The 15261-nt window shown below is 34.1% G+C and overlaps 2 protein-coding genes across 2 annotated transcripts in view; one reads left to right on the plus strand and one right to left on the minus strand.

Annotated features, from left to right (window-relative positions):
* The window catches only part of LOC150093834 (uncharacterized), a 49656-nt gene extending 46541 nt beyond the window's left edge, over positions 1 to 3115 (plus strand). The window contains exon 4 of the mRNA XM_090412531.1: positions 2562 to 3115. Within this exon, the coding sequence (XP_090268657.1) occupies positions 2562 to 2783 (222 nt within the window). The 3' untranslated portion in view covers positions 2784 to 3115. The remainder of the gene's footprint in view (positions 1 to 2561) is intronic.
* A 10025-nt stretch (positions 3116 to 13140) lies between these two features.
* LOC150093835 (dnaJ homolog subfamily B member 3-like) lies at positions 13141 to 13854 on the minus strand. Its single transcript, XM_090412532.1, has one exon. The coding sequence runs from the start codon at positions 13852 to 13854 to the stop codon at positions 13141 to 13143; it is 714 nt and encodes a 237-aa protein (XP_090268658.1).
* Between the last annotated feature and the right edge of the window lie 1407 nt (positions 13855 to 15261).

Genomic DNA, 15261 nt, shown 5'->3' on the forward strand with positions numbered 1-15261 from the left:
AGTATCACGGAGAAACATGTGAATATCAAGAATGTCAACGTCTCGGTGGAGGAGAGTATTCCTGACAAATCACGGAGCGTTGAATATCATACGGAGACATTTGTTCTGGATGACCTGTAGCTTTTTGATGTCGCCAGGGGAAGTGTGACCCCCAAGTCAGTGATCCATAAGTCAATGTGGGTCTAATGATTGCTTTGTAGATCCATAATTTGTTTTCGGTGCTGACACGGCTTCTTCGGTTGAGAAGAGAGTAAAGTTGCATAATTGCGGAGTTTGACTTACTGCAGGCATAATCGATGTGAGAGTTAAAGTTGAGACGGTTATCTAGTTGAATACCTAGATATTCGGTGCTGGATTTCCATGGGATAGCTGTGTTGAAAAGTTTGACTTCTCCATAGTGGGATGCCTCCCGTCTTGTGAAGAGAATGGCAGTACTTTTGTCGGCATTCACAGCTATTCTTCATTTCCTGAGCCATTTTTCTAGGTTTGTTGCTGCGGTTTGTAAGCGCTGCGTAGCTAAGTTCGGTCCGAGCGATCTACTCAGAATTGCCATGTCGTCCGCATAGCAAGTGTGGTGGTTGATGGCGTGCTAGGGACGTCAGCAACGAAGATGTTAAAAAGCAGCGGAGAGAGCAACGAGCCTTGGGGAACACCCGCAGTGATTCTTTTCGAAGAGGATTTGAGTTCTCTTAACTTGACCTGAAATTTCCAAAGGAGTGAATAATCTTAGTAAGGTATAGTGGAACGTTGGCTGTAAACAATTTATAGATGAGGCCTTTGTGCCAAACCTTATCAAAGGCTTTTGCAACATCTAGAAAAAATAGCTCCTGTGTGTTGTGGCCAACTGAATCCAGTTGTGATGAATTCTATTAACCTGTGAACTTGTTGTGTAGTACTGTGCCTGGTTCGAAACCTAAACTGCTCTTTCGGAATTATGTTGTTTTTGTTCACCACATCTTGAAGTCGATTGAGGATGACTTTTTCCACAATTTTTCCCAAACATGAAAGGAGACTGATGGGTCTGTAACTTTGTGGTAATTGAGGCGCTTTTCCTGGCTTATGTCTGCTTGTTTCCATCGGGCGGGAAAATAATTTAATCTAAGTATTGCATTTATAATGGCTACTAAATGCATGACAGCTTTGCGCGGAAGGGCCTTGATTGTTCTGTTGGTAATTTCATCTGGCCAGGGGCTTTTTTGTTGTTAAGCTTCCTAATGATTGAGTGGACCTCATTGGGTGAGGTGGGACAGATATTTTCACGGCTGCAAGGCGACCGGAGCACGGTGTGGACTCGACAATAGGGGTCACGTCGACAACAACAACAACAACAACGTTACTGGCTTGCTGGGTGAAGCATAAAATGCTTTTTATTTTCCCCTTTATCTGTGTCGAAAAGCTTGGTGGGGGGAGGTTGTGAGTCTTATGCTCGCACTTTGTGAACTATGGAGTTAGCTCTGTTCTGCTGAAAGCAGGATTGCCTTAGGTCTTTTATGTTTGTGATAGTCGTGTTCACTATACCTGGAAGCTTGTCTCATTAGTGGATTGGGATGAGAATGTGCCTTGCTGAAGAACTTTTCCGCATGGTCACGAAGGAGAGGGGTCGCGTCGAACTTGAACTTAATTGGTTGATGGACTGAGTCCTTGACTCTTTATCCCTTCATCTGGATTTTAGATTGTGGGTGATGAGATTATTGTGGGTAATTTACCCGCTCATTGTGAGCATTGAGGCTGTATCAGCTTTCTCTTGCGATGGAGGATTTCGGTTTTTTATGTTTGAAACGATCTGAGGGCTTGTAGTCCGCTGCCTGTCGAACTAGCTGATTTGGGTGATTATCCGTGATTGTGAAGAATTTCTCTGCAATGCTTGTCATGTAGGTCTTAATATCTGGAAGATTGCTTCTTGATGTAACTGGATGTTCTGATGAACCATGAGGCATTAAATGCCGGGTCACGTCGAGTTCTAATAGTTCTAATAAGAACTGGGCGATGGACTGAGTCCTTGACTCTTTATCCCGTCATCTGAATGTAGAAAATCTGTATGGATGGTGTTATTGAGCTAAAAACTCTAGTCATGGCTAGGTAACGGCCTCAGTTAAAGCTTCATTGGCTACAGCATTGCTATCCGCTACCCTGGAAGTCCTAAAAAGGACTGGTATAACTCCAACTTTGAATCATCCGGGTCACGTCGAGTGAAGCAAATTGAAATGATAAACTAGTGTTATTATATATAAAAACTGGTGTATTTATAAACACTCAGAAAACACTTAATTTTAAAGAGTTATTAGAAATATTTTATTTATCACGATAATGTATTATAATTTAAATGAAATTTTATATTAATATATTTGATTCTTAATCCATTAGAGTACTGGATTTATATATAGTATTACTATATTATAAATATTAAACTATACCTGAATGAACTACAGTTTTTTATTGTTGGTAAGAAATTAAATCATTCATTCAGAATATAAACTATATATTCATTTTAAGTATATACATTTAAAAATAGTGGTAGGAGTTCAAGGTTAATATAAATATCTTCTGTTTCTTTATTTCAGTTGTTCCATTATTGTTTTGCTGGTGCCAGATACGATTTCCTGTGTCCTAACTATACTTTGTATGATCAGACAACGTTCACTTGTAGGTTTGTCAACCATGTCGACTGTGCCAGTTCTGAACTTTATTATGATCGTAATAATGACTTGTACGAAACGACGACGCTACCCAGCAAAGAACAGAGCATCGAAGAAGATAAAAAGGAAAAGAAAAGTAATAAATAAATGAACTTACAATTACTTTCGCATTCGCTTACTTTCAGTTCCTGCAATGCATGTTCTCACAATTCAAGAGAGAACCATTTAAAATCAGTCCGATGTGATTTAAAAAGAAAAATCGCGAAAAAAAAGTTCGATCTCAGCTTTTTAGTTCGTGTAATTTGCACAATCTGCAAATTCGAAGGAGTTAAAAAAATGCTTGTTTCCATTTTTATAATTGTAATGCCATATTTCCATAGCGATAATCACACGTATTTAATTGTTGAAAGTCACGTGACTTTATTTGAGCTTATCATTGGTTGAAGGAAGCATGACTAATTAATTGTTTCACACTGCAGGAAAATGTCACTTCCATAATTTTTTTTTTCTGTTGTTTCGAGTATAAAGGAATAAAAATATCATTTTCTGACGTATATTTTAAAACGCAAATAATCATCATTTACAAATGATACTTAAAACAAATATAAATATTAAAAAAAAACGCTCCAACAAAAGATTTCAGATTTTAAAAAAGTATTTCCACCTTTCTCTTTCAATAATTTAGATCGTAATTTATCCAGGCATTTAATAATTTCTTTCTTATTTCAATGTCCTGAAGTTTGATTGCTATAAAAAATGCCAACTTTTAAAATTGTATTAGATTATTTACGATTTTTTATTTAAACTTTATTTAAAAATTAATTTTTTTTTTAAATTTAATTTTATTTAAACTTTATTTAAAATTAAATTTTTTTTTAATTTAAAATTTAATAAAATAAAGGTCTACTATCATTTATCTTTAAAGATAAACACAGTTATTTTGTCTTTTCAGTACAAGAATAAAATAATGACTTAATAATTCCGAAGATCGAATGATGAGAAAAAATTAATAGAAAAAGAATATACTTTATAAGTGTTCATTCAGAGAATTGTATTAACAGAATAACATTATGGGAAATCCGCAGACAGATTCCAGGAGAATCTATTATTCTGGCGATTAAAATCGCATGCTTTTAATGTTTTCTTTTTTCTCTTCTTTTTTATTTTACAGTTATTATTATAGCAACCTAAAAAGAAAGTTGCAAGAGGTGTTTTTGTGGAAGATATTTTAATGGTTACGAAATTCTCTGGGTTCACTTTTCAACATACCATTACCAATGTTCAGAAAATCATTTTTTTTTTCCATCTACCCACTAAGGGGATGTGGGCATGTATCCCTTTCATTTAAGAGGAATTTTTTTTTTACATCTGTACAGATGATCTGTACAGAAGTTAACGAAATAAAGTGAATTTCTGATATTTTAGACTGTTTTATTATTTGTCTTAAAATGCACCCAAATGAAACTCTTTCGGACACTGCTGAATATCTAGACCTTCAAAAAAAAGCATAAATAAAAATAAATAAATAAATAAATATCATTTTTAAAAAACAAAATTTCATTTAAAAATTATTCTACCCATTTTTCTTCACTACTCACATTCTTAAATGTTGGCGATCTGCTGATGATTCACATAGTTTACTCGAAACGTCACTGACATTAAGCCACTTTACACAGATCTTGAAATTTTCTGTAAGAAAACGTAGTAAGCATTGGTATCAACTTATAGAAAAGTTTGCATGATGAATGCAAAACTTCTTAATAAATAAATTGTGCTACTGGCGAATAGACAATACGTGAATATTTAAAAAAGAACTACATTTTTTCGCTAATAAGCTAACGCTTTAGAAATATTTGAAAGACAGAAAATATGTGGCCTCAATACTATTTTATGTGTTATTAATTTTTTTTTCTAATAGATAAATCTGCGTGGGAGCAATAACAAGAGTTGATCTATGAATCAGCTTTGTTTTCCTTATGTTTTTTTTTTTTTTCATTTAAAAATTTAAAAAACATTAATTTGCATAATTAGAGAAAGAATTAGTGTTCTATGGTTAGAAAATAGGAAGACTTTCAAGAATAGTATTTTGAGAATGTTTCGAACTCCATGGGATAATATTAAAGGGTTAGAAATGATTTTGGTGGGAGAACTTCCCCCCCTCCCCCGTTATTGATGTAGGAAGCTATAATTGGCATGGTTGTCGAAGGTTTTCGCCTTATCATGTGATATGGCTCGTGTAATTATTCGTTGATATTGTGTCTGTACCTTTGAGTCTAGCGACTGGAACGATAGCAATTAACTCTTTAATTGAAGTCATGCATTCATTAGGCAGTGAGAATGTTGGGTTCGTTGAATTGACCCTTAAATGTGCTGCTTAGCTAGTATCAGCATTTTCTTTGATGGGAGGAGAGACAAGGGAGTAAGTAGCAAATGTAGCATTTTGGAGCACCGCATTTTTTTATTTATTTTTTATTTATTTTTTTTATTTTTTATTTTTTGGAAAATAAATAATGCATGCATAGAAAAAATTCTATTAAAAATGGGACATTAATTTTTCTATATGAACTATTATATTATTATTATTTTTAAAATAAATACAGGAATTCTAGAATTACTGAGTTTACAAAAAATAGAAAAAAAATCATAAATATTAAACTCGAAAAATCCATATATTTACAGAAAATTTTCGTTTAAAATCTGACAATTATTTTTAATTAAACAGATGAACCTCTGTATGAATCCTTTTCATACGACGAAGTTAAAAATTAAAAAAAAATATATATAGTGTATATTTTTGGATGACCACTAGTGAACATTTGTTGGTTTATTCATAAAGTAACAAATGTTAACCTTTCCATATGGTCCTCAAATCATTTGATTTTACAATTTAAGGTTAAAATAATTAAAATGTTTTTATTGCAATTATTTAAGAACAAAGGAATATCCAAGTCCTTTTTTTTATTGTACAGCATTTCATTTTAATCGGTCATTTATGATTTATTAAGTTTAATTTATATTATCTTAACCTAATTTCTAAATTGAAGAAATAGTTTAATTGTCGAGAAATCAAAAGCAAACTTTCGAATAGCGAAATAAAAAAACATGTTTTAAAGTCCATTTTTATTGCTTTTATTTTTCGTATTTAATATTTAGTAACGCTTTTAAAATATCGTACTAAGCAAGCGAATTAATAATATTAAAATATAGTTTCAGCATACTATTTTCAAAATACACTAAATAAAAACATACAATAACTTAAAATTACGATAGAATATTTAAATAATTATTATATAATAATAATAATAGTAAATAATTTTTAAAAAGTTCAAAATATTTTGGAATTAATTTAAACACACCAATAATAATTTCACGAAATTTTTATATAAATAATCAGAATCAGAAAAGAAGGATGAAATGAATCAATCGCCCGTGAGATGCGGTGATTGATTCATTCAATTCAATACCCTTGGAGGGTAATGGATGGCAATGCAGTAGCCAATGAAGTTCTAACTGAGGCTCGGCTATTGCTGTTACCCTCCTGCCATGATCATTTGTTTCCTCATATTAATTTCAAATCTTTCCCAACATGCTATAAATACTCGCATTAGCTGGCAATTTCACATCAGCTTTTTTTTTTTTTATGACAGTTCCGTTATACGCATGCAAGAAAAGTTCTTTTATTATTTTATTACAAGAATCTCTAATGAAGGAGGTCATATCACTGGATTCTTGTACGGTACTCATCCAGAGGATGGTTTGACCAGCAAACTGAGAACCAAAATTAGGTTTTGGTTACATATTTATAGAGTAACCTATCATCGCATTTTACAATAAAAAGTTTGTTATAACTTTCTGTCACTCTCAGGTAGTTGCTTTTGCAAACTTTCCAGATTGCCGACCATCTCCGAAAGCAATATTTGCACTTATCAAGGGTAGCCACTACAAGGATCGAAGATCAAATTCCCTTCCCACTTTTTTATGCGCAGTTCTAGCGCTTGCACTAAATGACCGGAGCCGTTCGCTCTTCCGGTAATATTTGTAGCAGTTTTACGCAAGGAAGGCAATGAGTTGTGTCCAACTTGATTAGAGGCTCAGTAATAAGCTCATCTCAATTCTCTATAGTAGTGACATCTGACGACTGAAAGATGAAACTTCTTTTTTTTTCTTCTATATCTGTATCAATGTATTTTTAGCTGTGTGTGTATATATATATATATATATATATATATATATATATATATATATTACAATACAGAATATACAATATCATTCTATTGATTTTTATGTTCTCGTGCGCTCATTAAAATTAAAGCTTCGTAGAGAAGCTTTCAAATAAAGCTGGTTATCACACTGACATTTTAATGAACTTGGAGAAACAAGTGATAAAATATAGATCATGGCGAAGTGGCATTTGTTTGCAGAGTTTTATATTAAACATAGCTATTCAAATGAATTCTGAACAGTTATCCGAAGCAACCAGTTATTCCACAGTGAATTCAGCGAACTGACGTTATTTTTACTTTTCAAAAGCAACTAGAAATGATCACAAACAGAAAAATTATTAACAGTAAGAAAAGTAAAAGAAGTATAGGATATATTTCAAACATATATGATCAAACTTATATGATATATTTCAAATTATAAGATGTATTTCTGTTTGCATATTTCAAGAAGCAGTTAGGATATTAATTATTTATTAAAGAAATATTTTAAAATAACATTTAAAGATTTATATATAATAAGAAAAATTAAAGCTTACTGGAAATTTGAAAAATGTTTTAAAAAAAAATATAAATCTATAATACACCTTTTCTCTTTTAGCTAATTAATCTTTTTAAGGAAGAATAGGGGTAGTATGTATTTGCGTCGTTGGTGTATTTGCTATATAGAAAGAAAAATTATGAAATTTGAAATTTCAATAGAAATTAACAGCAGACATTTTAATAAAAAATTTTAATTTACTTAGGCAAGACAAGATAATTTGGGAAAAGTTATAACAATAATAATATTTCATTCATATATTTTAATTTACTTAGGCAAGACAAGATAATTTGGGAAAAGTTATAATAATAATAATAATAATAATAATAATAATAATAATAATAATAATAATATTTCATTCATATACGACTGTTTATAAAAGTATTTGTTTAGCATTTGCGTTGTAATAAATTACAAACGAGTGAAACGTTTTAAAAAATACGAATACAATATACCTACTATAGAAAGAAAAATTACGAATTTTCAATAGAAATAAAAAAAAAAAGTTTAATGAAACTAATGGAAATTAGCAGAGATTTCGATCGCGTGGCTTCAGACATTTGAATTAAAAATTTGAATGTACATAGTTCGAACCACGCAGCCCTAACGAAGGTCAGTCTACACATGTCAAGGGACATGTTTCGTTTAAAACTTCCTTTAGAATTTTTAATTTGCATTTATCTGCAACAATGTGTTGACAAAAATATGTTCTTCTTCTTCAGCTTTTCCCACTTAAGTAGGATCGCTGTTAGTAGTGAGTCTCCTCCTGTCTTGGACTGTAGCCACATCCAAGTTCTTCATCCTCAAGTCCTCCATCTCTTCTTTGGCCGCCTGCACTTCCTACTCCCCTGCACATCCATCTGCATGACCCTTCTTCCCACATATTCGTCCTCCCTCCTCATCACATGACCAAACCATCTCAACCTTGCCTCCTGTATCTTTGCTCCTAAGTTCGTAACTTTCTTCGTTCCTCTTACATAGTCATTTCTCAGACGATCCTTTCTGGTCGCATCGCACATCCACCTAAGCATTCTCATCTCTGCTAACTCCATCCTGCTACTGTTATTTTTCCTCAGGGCCACAGTTTCCATAGCATACGTCATAGCTGGTCTCACTATTGTCCTGTAGATTTCGCCTTTTAGATTGATCGGCACCCTCTTATCGCATAACACTCCAGCCATCTCCCTCCAGTTCCTCCATCCTGCTTGTATCCCATTCCACTTCCTTCTCAGCCTCGCCATCTTCTTTCATTGTTGAACCTAAGTATCTAAAGTCACTGACCTTCCTGATGACATTTCCTTCCAGCTCCAGATCTGTCTCCTGGCTGTCCATCCACATTGCAATACAGATGCTATCTTTGGGTTACGACAAATGATGGAAAAGTTTCGAGAGAAGCAACGGGAGCTACACGTGGTATTTATTGATCTGGAGAAAGCGTATGATAGTGTTGACAAAAATATAAAAGCAACAAAAAATGTAAATAAGTTTTATTTTTTTTTATAACAGTTGTACAGTTCAGTACACCATTCTGTTACCAGAGACCAATCTTCGGATTGACATGCCCGAGATTGCTGTCGATGTCAGGGATTGTTTCTGTATAATCCAGTGTCGGATCTGTGGTGGCATTTAGTTGAGGTTAGAATAAAGTGTCTTACAAAAATTACTTGCGATTTTAAATATTGGTAAATATTTATTTAAAGAGATTAGACATCCACTCTTTATTTATTTATGTTAAGATTCTAAATATTGCAAATAGTATTATGGAATATACTAACACTACATTTCCAAGGCATTCATTGTTAATGCAGTGTTTCGCTTCTGCACGCCTTTCGTTTTACGAGTTTGTTGTCAGCAAAGTTCTATCTTGGCTAGTCATTCCGACTCTTGAATAATAATAAACAATACTGTACTTCTAGTAGACATATGCGCACAAAAAAAAAAAAGAGGGAGAACAAAAAATGAACTTGACAAAAAAAAAAAAAGATTTAGGACGTCAGCTTGACTCTGATATCCGGTAATTCACTGTTTTCCACGTAAGATCTGCATCTATCAGTTTACTTTTCTTTACAAGATTTTTTTTTATTAGGTAAAACAACAATATTTTGCCTAAAGGCAGTCACAGACTGTAATCGCACAAGGCAGAAATGAATAGAAGCAATACTCAAAGTAGTATACCCATACGAAATTAGTACTCTGACTGTAGAGCGTATTCATGCTGCAATTTTTTTATTCATTTTTTTGTGGGGAAACACAAAAGATTTTTTTTTTTAATAAACCTACAGTACATTCGTATCGCGAGTAATCTATCCTGACCACCCCTAGTACTATTAATGGGTGGACTTATCTTCAAGAGCGGATCCGGGAATCTAGTTTGAATATTGATTTATACATCGTTCGTACTCAGGATCGAGACTTCCTTATTTCAGAAGACCCTCCCACAGTAAGATACTGTTTTGGAGGATTGTGTATGTTCAAGGTTGGATTTTGTAATCTTCGTAAGATTGTACCACTCCTAACGATAAAGGTATTTAAATTCCTTTTTGGAGTATGCGACAGAAGCAAATTGTACCCACAATAATCCAGGTGTGGTCGTATCAAGGCCTTATAAAGGGGCAAAATGACTTCCTTTCATATCAGGTTAGCTTCAACATCGCAATTATCCTCGGAGTTGTATTGGAAACTTTTGCTATGTGACGTTTGAACTTCAAATTCCTATCCACCATTATGCCAAGATCGAATGCCTCAGTTTTTTTGTAGCATAACCCCGCTAATATAATATAATATGCCGCCAGCCTGGTTGGTTGACTAAATAGCTGGGCTTCCTCTTTCTCCAAATGGCACTTTTCTATGTAAACAACCATTGTCGTCACTTTTCTGCTGGGATAATATTTTGTCCAAAAAAACAAACAGAATTACTTTAACCCAATCCTACAGTTGCTTGTAAGCTTAAAGCCCAGATGCTGTTCTACAGTGGAAGTACACACATGGATTCCTCCAGCATTTCCAGATCCAGATCTTGAGAAGCTTTTCCTTTTGAGATTTTGTTCGTGAGTTTCTTGGAAGACTCGTTTACGTATTAACACGTTCATTGCCAAATCACGCGTTATGCGAGTTCTCACCAAACGGCCGATCACTCGTTATCGCAGCTAGCAAGTTTCTAAGCGGAATAGTATAGTGGCCACAGCGAAACGGCGCGTTATTGGACACTAGGGAAGGGACCGACTTTCGTGGAGTGGGGATGGCCGCCAGCCTTTGTCTATTGTTTATGTTAGCCAGTGCTCACAGTGGCGAACGTTCGGACAAGGCGACGACTTATAGTTATTCGTTGATTTAGCGTGCTTGAAGTTTGGTTTTTATTTATTTTGAGTATTGTTTTTTTTTAGTAAGTTCCCTATAAATGTTGATTTTTGATAATTATTTTCTTCTGTTTGTACGTTATTTTTAAAAATTCTATGTAATTATAAAAGACTGATAATTAAAGTTATAATTATTATATTTAAATGTTTTTTATTTGTAAAATATATAACTTATTTGACCGAATGACATATCACACAATATCGCGTAATAGATATTTAGAGTATATAAATCCTATGTACATAATAATAAAAGCATAAATAATATATATTTAACTTATTTTTGAGCACAATAAAAACTAAATAAAAAAAATTTGGCCACCACACGGCATTCCAATTTTCAGCTTGGCAATGAACGTGTTAAGATATTGTTAAAATAACCGACATCTTCGATAACACATCGATCGACATGAATACTTACTAAAAATGTATAAAACATTGCATTCAGTTTAAAACATTTCACATCTCCGCTATAAGTAGAATGTATTTTGGTCCAGTTTTAGTATTCCACCTTTACTTTCGGGTTTAACTGAATACAGGTCATAAATGAAACCGTTTTAAAAAAAAAACAAAAGGTAGGTCAGCATAGCAGCTCGCAAACCTGTAGCAATCATTATACAAGAATTTATTTTGCATTGTTCATATCACGTGGCAGTATTACAAGAATTTATTTTGCACTGTTCGTGTAACGTGGCAGTATATATAATGACGCGCTATGAGGCTAGTAGTGTCAAACCTGCAAGTTCTAATTTTAGATCATGCAAGTTCGCAAGGGGGACTGTACTATTTCCGATCAAGATAATCACGCTATTACTCGCCATGTCTGTCGTGAAGGATCTTAAAATTGCTCTACACTTGCTGGCGAACAAGTCTTGAAAATTAAATTAATAAAAAATAGTTTCCACACCTTTGAAAGGAGGGAAGAATATTTTTTCGCTGACACTTTGTAAAGGACTGCCATAACATTGCAACGCTTCAGTATAACTTCTTACTGTTGAAACGCCTCCCCCTTTTATACTATCTTTCCTTCCCAACGTGCCCAGTGGAAGCAGAAAATTTACATCATTGAATGCGATCAACGGATACAGACCACACGTTGGTTAATGGTGGCGAAAGAAGTGATATTTCGAATCGAAGGCGTCGCTATATAGCTGGTCGAGGTACCACTAGACATAACGAGGTGTAAAGATTAGAATGAATATAATCCAACATGAAGCTAGTCTGAGCTGGCAAGAACATTGCCGAAGCATCCTATGACAGACTTAACGAATAACATAAGGAAACTCGCATAAGGACGCTGAAATATATTTAGTAAAAAGATAGGCAATCCTACGTGGATTTCTACCCTTTCATAAATATACCCCTTTTAGTTTTGAACGCAGGTCACTGTGTACGAAAGGATTTTGCGATGATAGTATTTTATTTTAAAAGAACTTAACCTAATTTTAACGTCAAAATCGTGAGAATGATAATACTGAATACTTAAGTGAGAAATGTCTCAAAAAAAAAAAAACAGTCTAATCCAAGTTGCTCATTTAGTTTAGCATACTGCACACTTTCCCAGTTTAAAAAAAAAATAAAAAATTCTTTCCGAAAGGTGCTTTCTTCCCCATAAATATCAAAATGAACTCTTCGTAAAATTCCCCAAAAACAATTGGTGTTGTGTTTGTAGTAGGGTCTTCTGTTATTAAGGAAACTCAAAATAAGTGACAAGTTAAAATATTACTGATAAATAACATCAACATTTAATCCAAATGTGTTCCTTTCCAAGTTAAAAATTTCCAGAAACATTGCATGAATACGAAATTTGTCCTTTCTCCGAGGATTTATCCTTAAATTTTGTAGAATATGCACATTCGACATCAATATGAAGTACAGATAGTCGAAAATAACCGATTTTAGTGGTAAGTCGCAATCTACCTTAAGAATAAGTTTAATATATGAAGATTCTTACTATAGATAAACATGAGAATGAGAGACAGGAACTCAAAATACTTTAAATTCATCAAAAAAAAAAATTATAATTTTGTGGAAAATTACACTTCGATTTGTGTAAATTGCATCTTCGAAACTATGCTAAACAGACAAGGGGAAGGATTATTACTTCGCAATTACAAAAAGTGGCCTGAAATCAATACGATATCATCTAATACAAATATAGTAAAAGGCCGAGCTTGTCCAGTTTTAAATGCACTTTTTATACACATCAAAAAAAAAAAAAAAAAAAAATCGACTGTAGCTATTAAAAATGAATTCCAAAGAGAATTGATTTTGAAAGAATTTTTATTATTCTGAACACATAAGTGTTAACTACATATGAAACTACAAAGCTATAAGATCATGGAACAATTGATTTCCAAACTCAATAACAACAAAAAAAAAAAAAGGAATTATTTTTTTTCTTCATCACTAGAAGACAGGCGGAAATCTCTTAGTTCCTCGTCAGCCTCGGATAGAAGTTCCTCGAGATTGTTCTCCACACGGCTTATAAGCTCATCATTTTCGTACACCGTGATGACCTCCTTGCAAGCACAATATTCAAATTCGGTACGCCTCAACTTGCCGTCCATGATTTTGGTCTCCGTAAACTCGGAGACAGGTTGCGACTTGTTGTACACTTGCACTTCCTTCGCATACAACTGTATCATCCATTCTGGGAAATCGGGATAGATGGATCTGTTATAATTAAATTTCTCGCCTCTCTCATGCATGCCCAGGGCTAGTTGCTTATTAAATTTATCTGCAGGAGGATTGTAACTTGCATCAGTTATGCGAAAATAATCCCAACAGGACTTACCGAAGAACTCGGTAAAAACTTCGTCAGGATCTCGGAATTCGAACGGATATACAAGACCCGAATCATGACCCTTTTTGCCAGCTTCGTCTACAGCGTTTGCGTACTCCTTGAGTTTCTCTACTCCTTGTGGGTCAATCAACACTTCGTAAGCATTTGAAATTTCTCTCAGGAAATATTCGGCTAATTCTTCTATTCTTTCACTGTTATTCAAGGGATGCCACTTTATAGCCAATGTCTTATACGCGAACTTGACATCTTCAAGGTCACAATCGTAAGGTAAATGCAACGTATCGTACACCTCCGTCATGCTTGCAACAAGATAACACTAAGGAACTGAAGGCCGTTTCTTGTTTACTTGTCCTATATACACAAGAGCGGAACGTTATTTGCTGAAGCGCCCTCTCTGGACCGTCCATCGACTTTTAAAAAAATATTAAAATATGCAATTTACTGTACTGAGTTTTGCGTGATTTACGAATAAGTAGAATTTATGTAAATTTCTTTTTAGATAAATTCAGAAATAAACTTATTTGCATTTGTTTATATTTTATAATGATTTCTAATTAAAAATCATTAATTAAAATAACTGTTATATCGTACGTTTTTTTTTTTTTTTGGCTAGATAAGTGAAGCAAAAATGCTTTTCATATTCCTCGTTAGCTGTAAAGAAAATATATGGATAGGGTAATATAGGGCTATAAGCTATGATCATGCCAGGAGAGTAACAGTAATAACCGAGCCTCAGTTAGAACTTCATTGGCTGCAGCATTGCTATCAATTACCCATTTTAGTCGCCTCGTACGCCCATGGGCTACAGTGGGGATATTCTTATCCCGGCCACCACAGGGGGTAATGTTCGTACGTTCTTAACGTTCTTACATAACGCTACTGTCAGGATGGGTGAACACAAGTGATTTTCATATTCCCCTTTGTCTGTAATGGAAGTTATTTGGGAAAGGGAGTTTTGTGAGCAGTTAAGATCGCCCTCTTGGGACAGTTGTGTTAGCTATGATCAGTTGGGAGTAGAACAGCCTTCGGTCTTTTGTATTTGTAGTAATCAGTCTCATTGTAATTGACAGCTTGTACGATCAGCGGGTTTGAATGTGAATTTGACTTGATGAATAATTTTTCTGAGAAGGGAGGAGATGAATGGAATGCCAGTTTCTCGATTAATCTGTGAATTTCTGATAAACCATGGGGCGTCTAGAATCATCCTTAGGCACTTATTTTGGATTCTTTGTAGTTTTGAAATGTTTGATCGTTCATGAAGTGTGACTCCATGCTGGTGAGGAGTAGATAATAACTGGACGTATGGCCATCCTTTAAAGTAGTAATTTATTTTGTAAGTTCAGTTTTACTCTTGCGGTTGATCATTGGGCAGAGCTGAGCTATTACTTTGGAAGTCTTGGAACCAATGAGACTGACGTGCTTGTTAAAAAAGAGTTTCTTATCAAGTAGTATCCCAAGATATTTGGTCTCCGAATGCCATGGGATCTTTTGACCAGAGAGCAAGATGTCTTCTTTAATGCAGACCTTTTTTTCTAGAGAACAGCATGGCTAAGTGTTTGAAAGGGTTTACTTGAATCCTCCAGTTGGTGAACCAGTTTTCTAGCCCGTTGCTACTTCCTTGAAGTCTACTGATTGCAAGGAGAGGGCTGATAGACCTTGCTAGAATAGCGGTGTCGTCGGCATAAAGGGCAGTAATGGTTGTTCT

The sequence above is a fragment of the Typopeltis vanoorti genome, chromosome 23, assembly GCF_054136105.1.
Source record: "Typopeltis vanoorti isolate ZY-2024b chromosome 23, IOZ_Tvanoo_1.0, whole genome shotgun sequence".
Lineage (NCBI taxonomy): Eukaryota > Metazoa > Arthropoda > Arachnida > Uropygi > Thelyphonidae > Typopeltis > Typopeltis vanoorti.

Coding starts and splice junctions, on each gene's coding strand:
- LOC150093835 (XM_090412532.1), bottom strand. CDS start 13,854: ATGACGGAGGTGTACGATACGTTGCATTTACCTTACGATTGTGACCTT.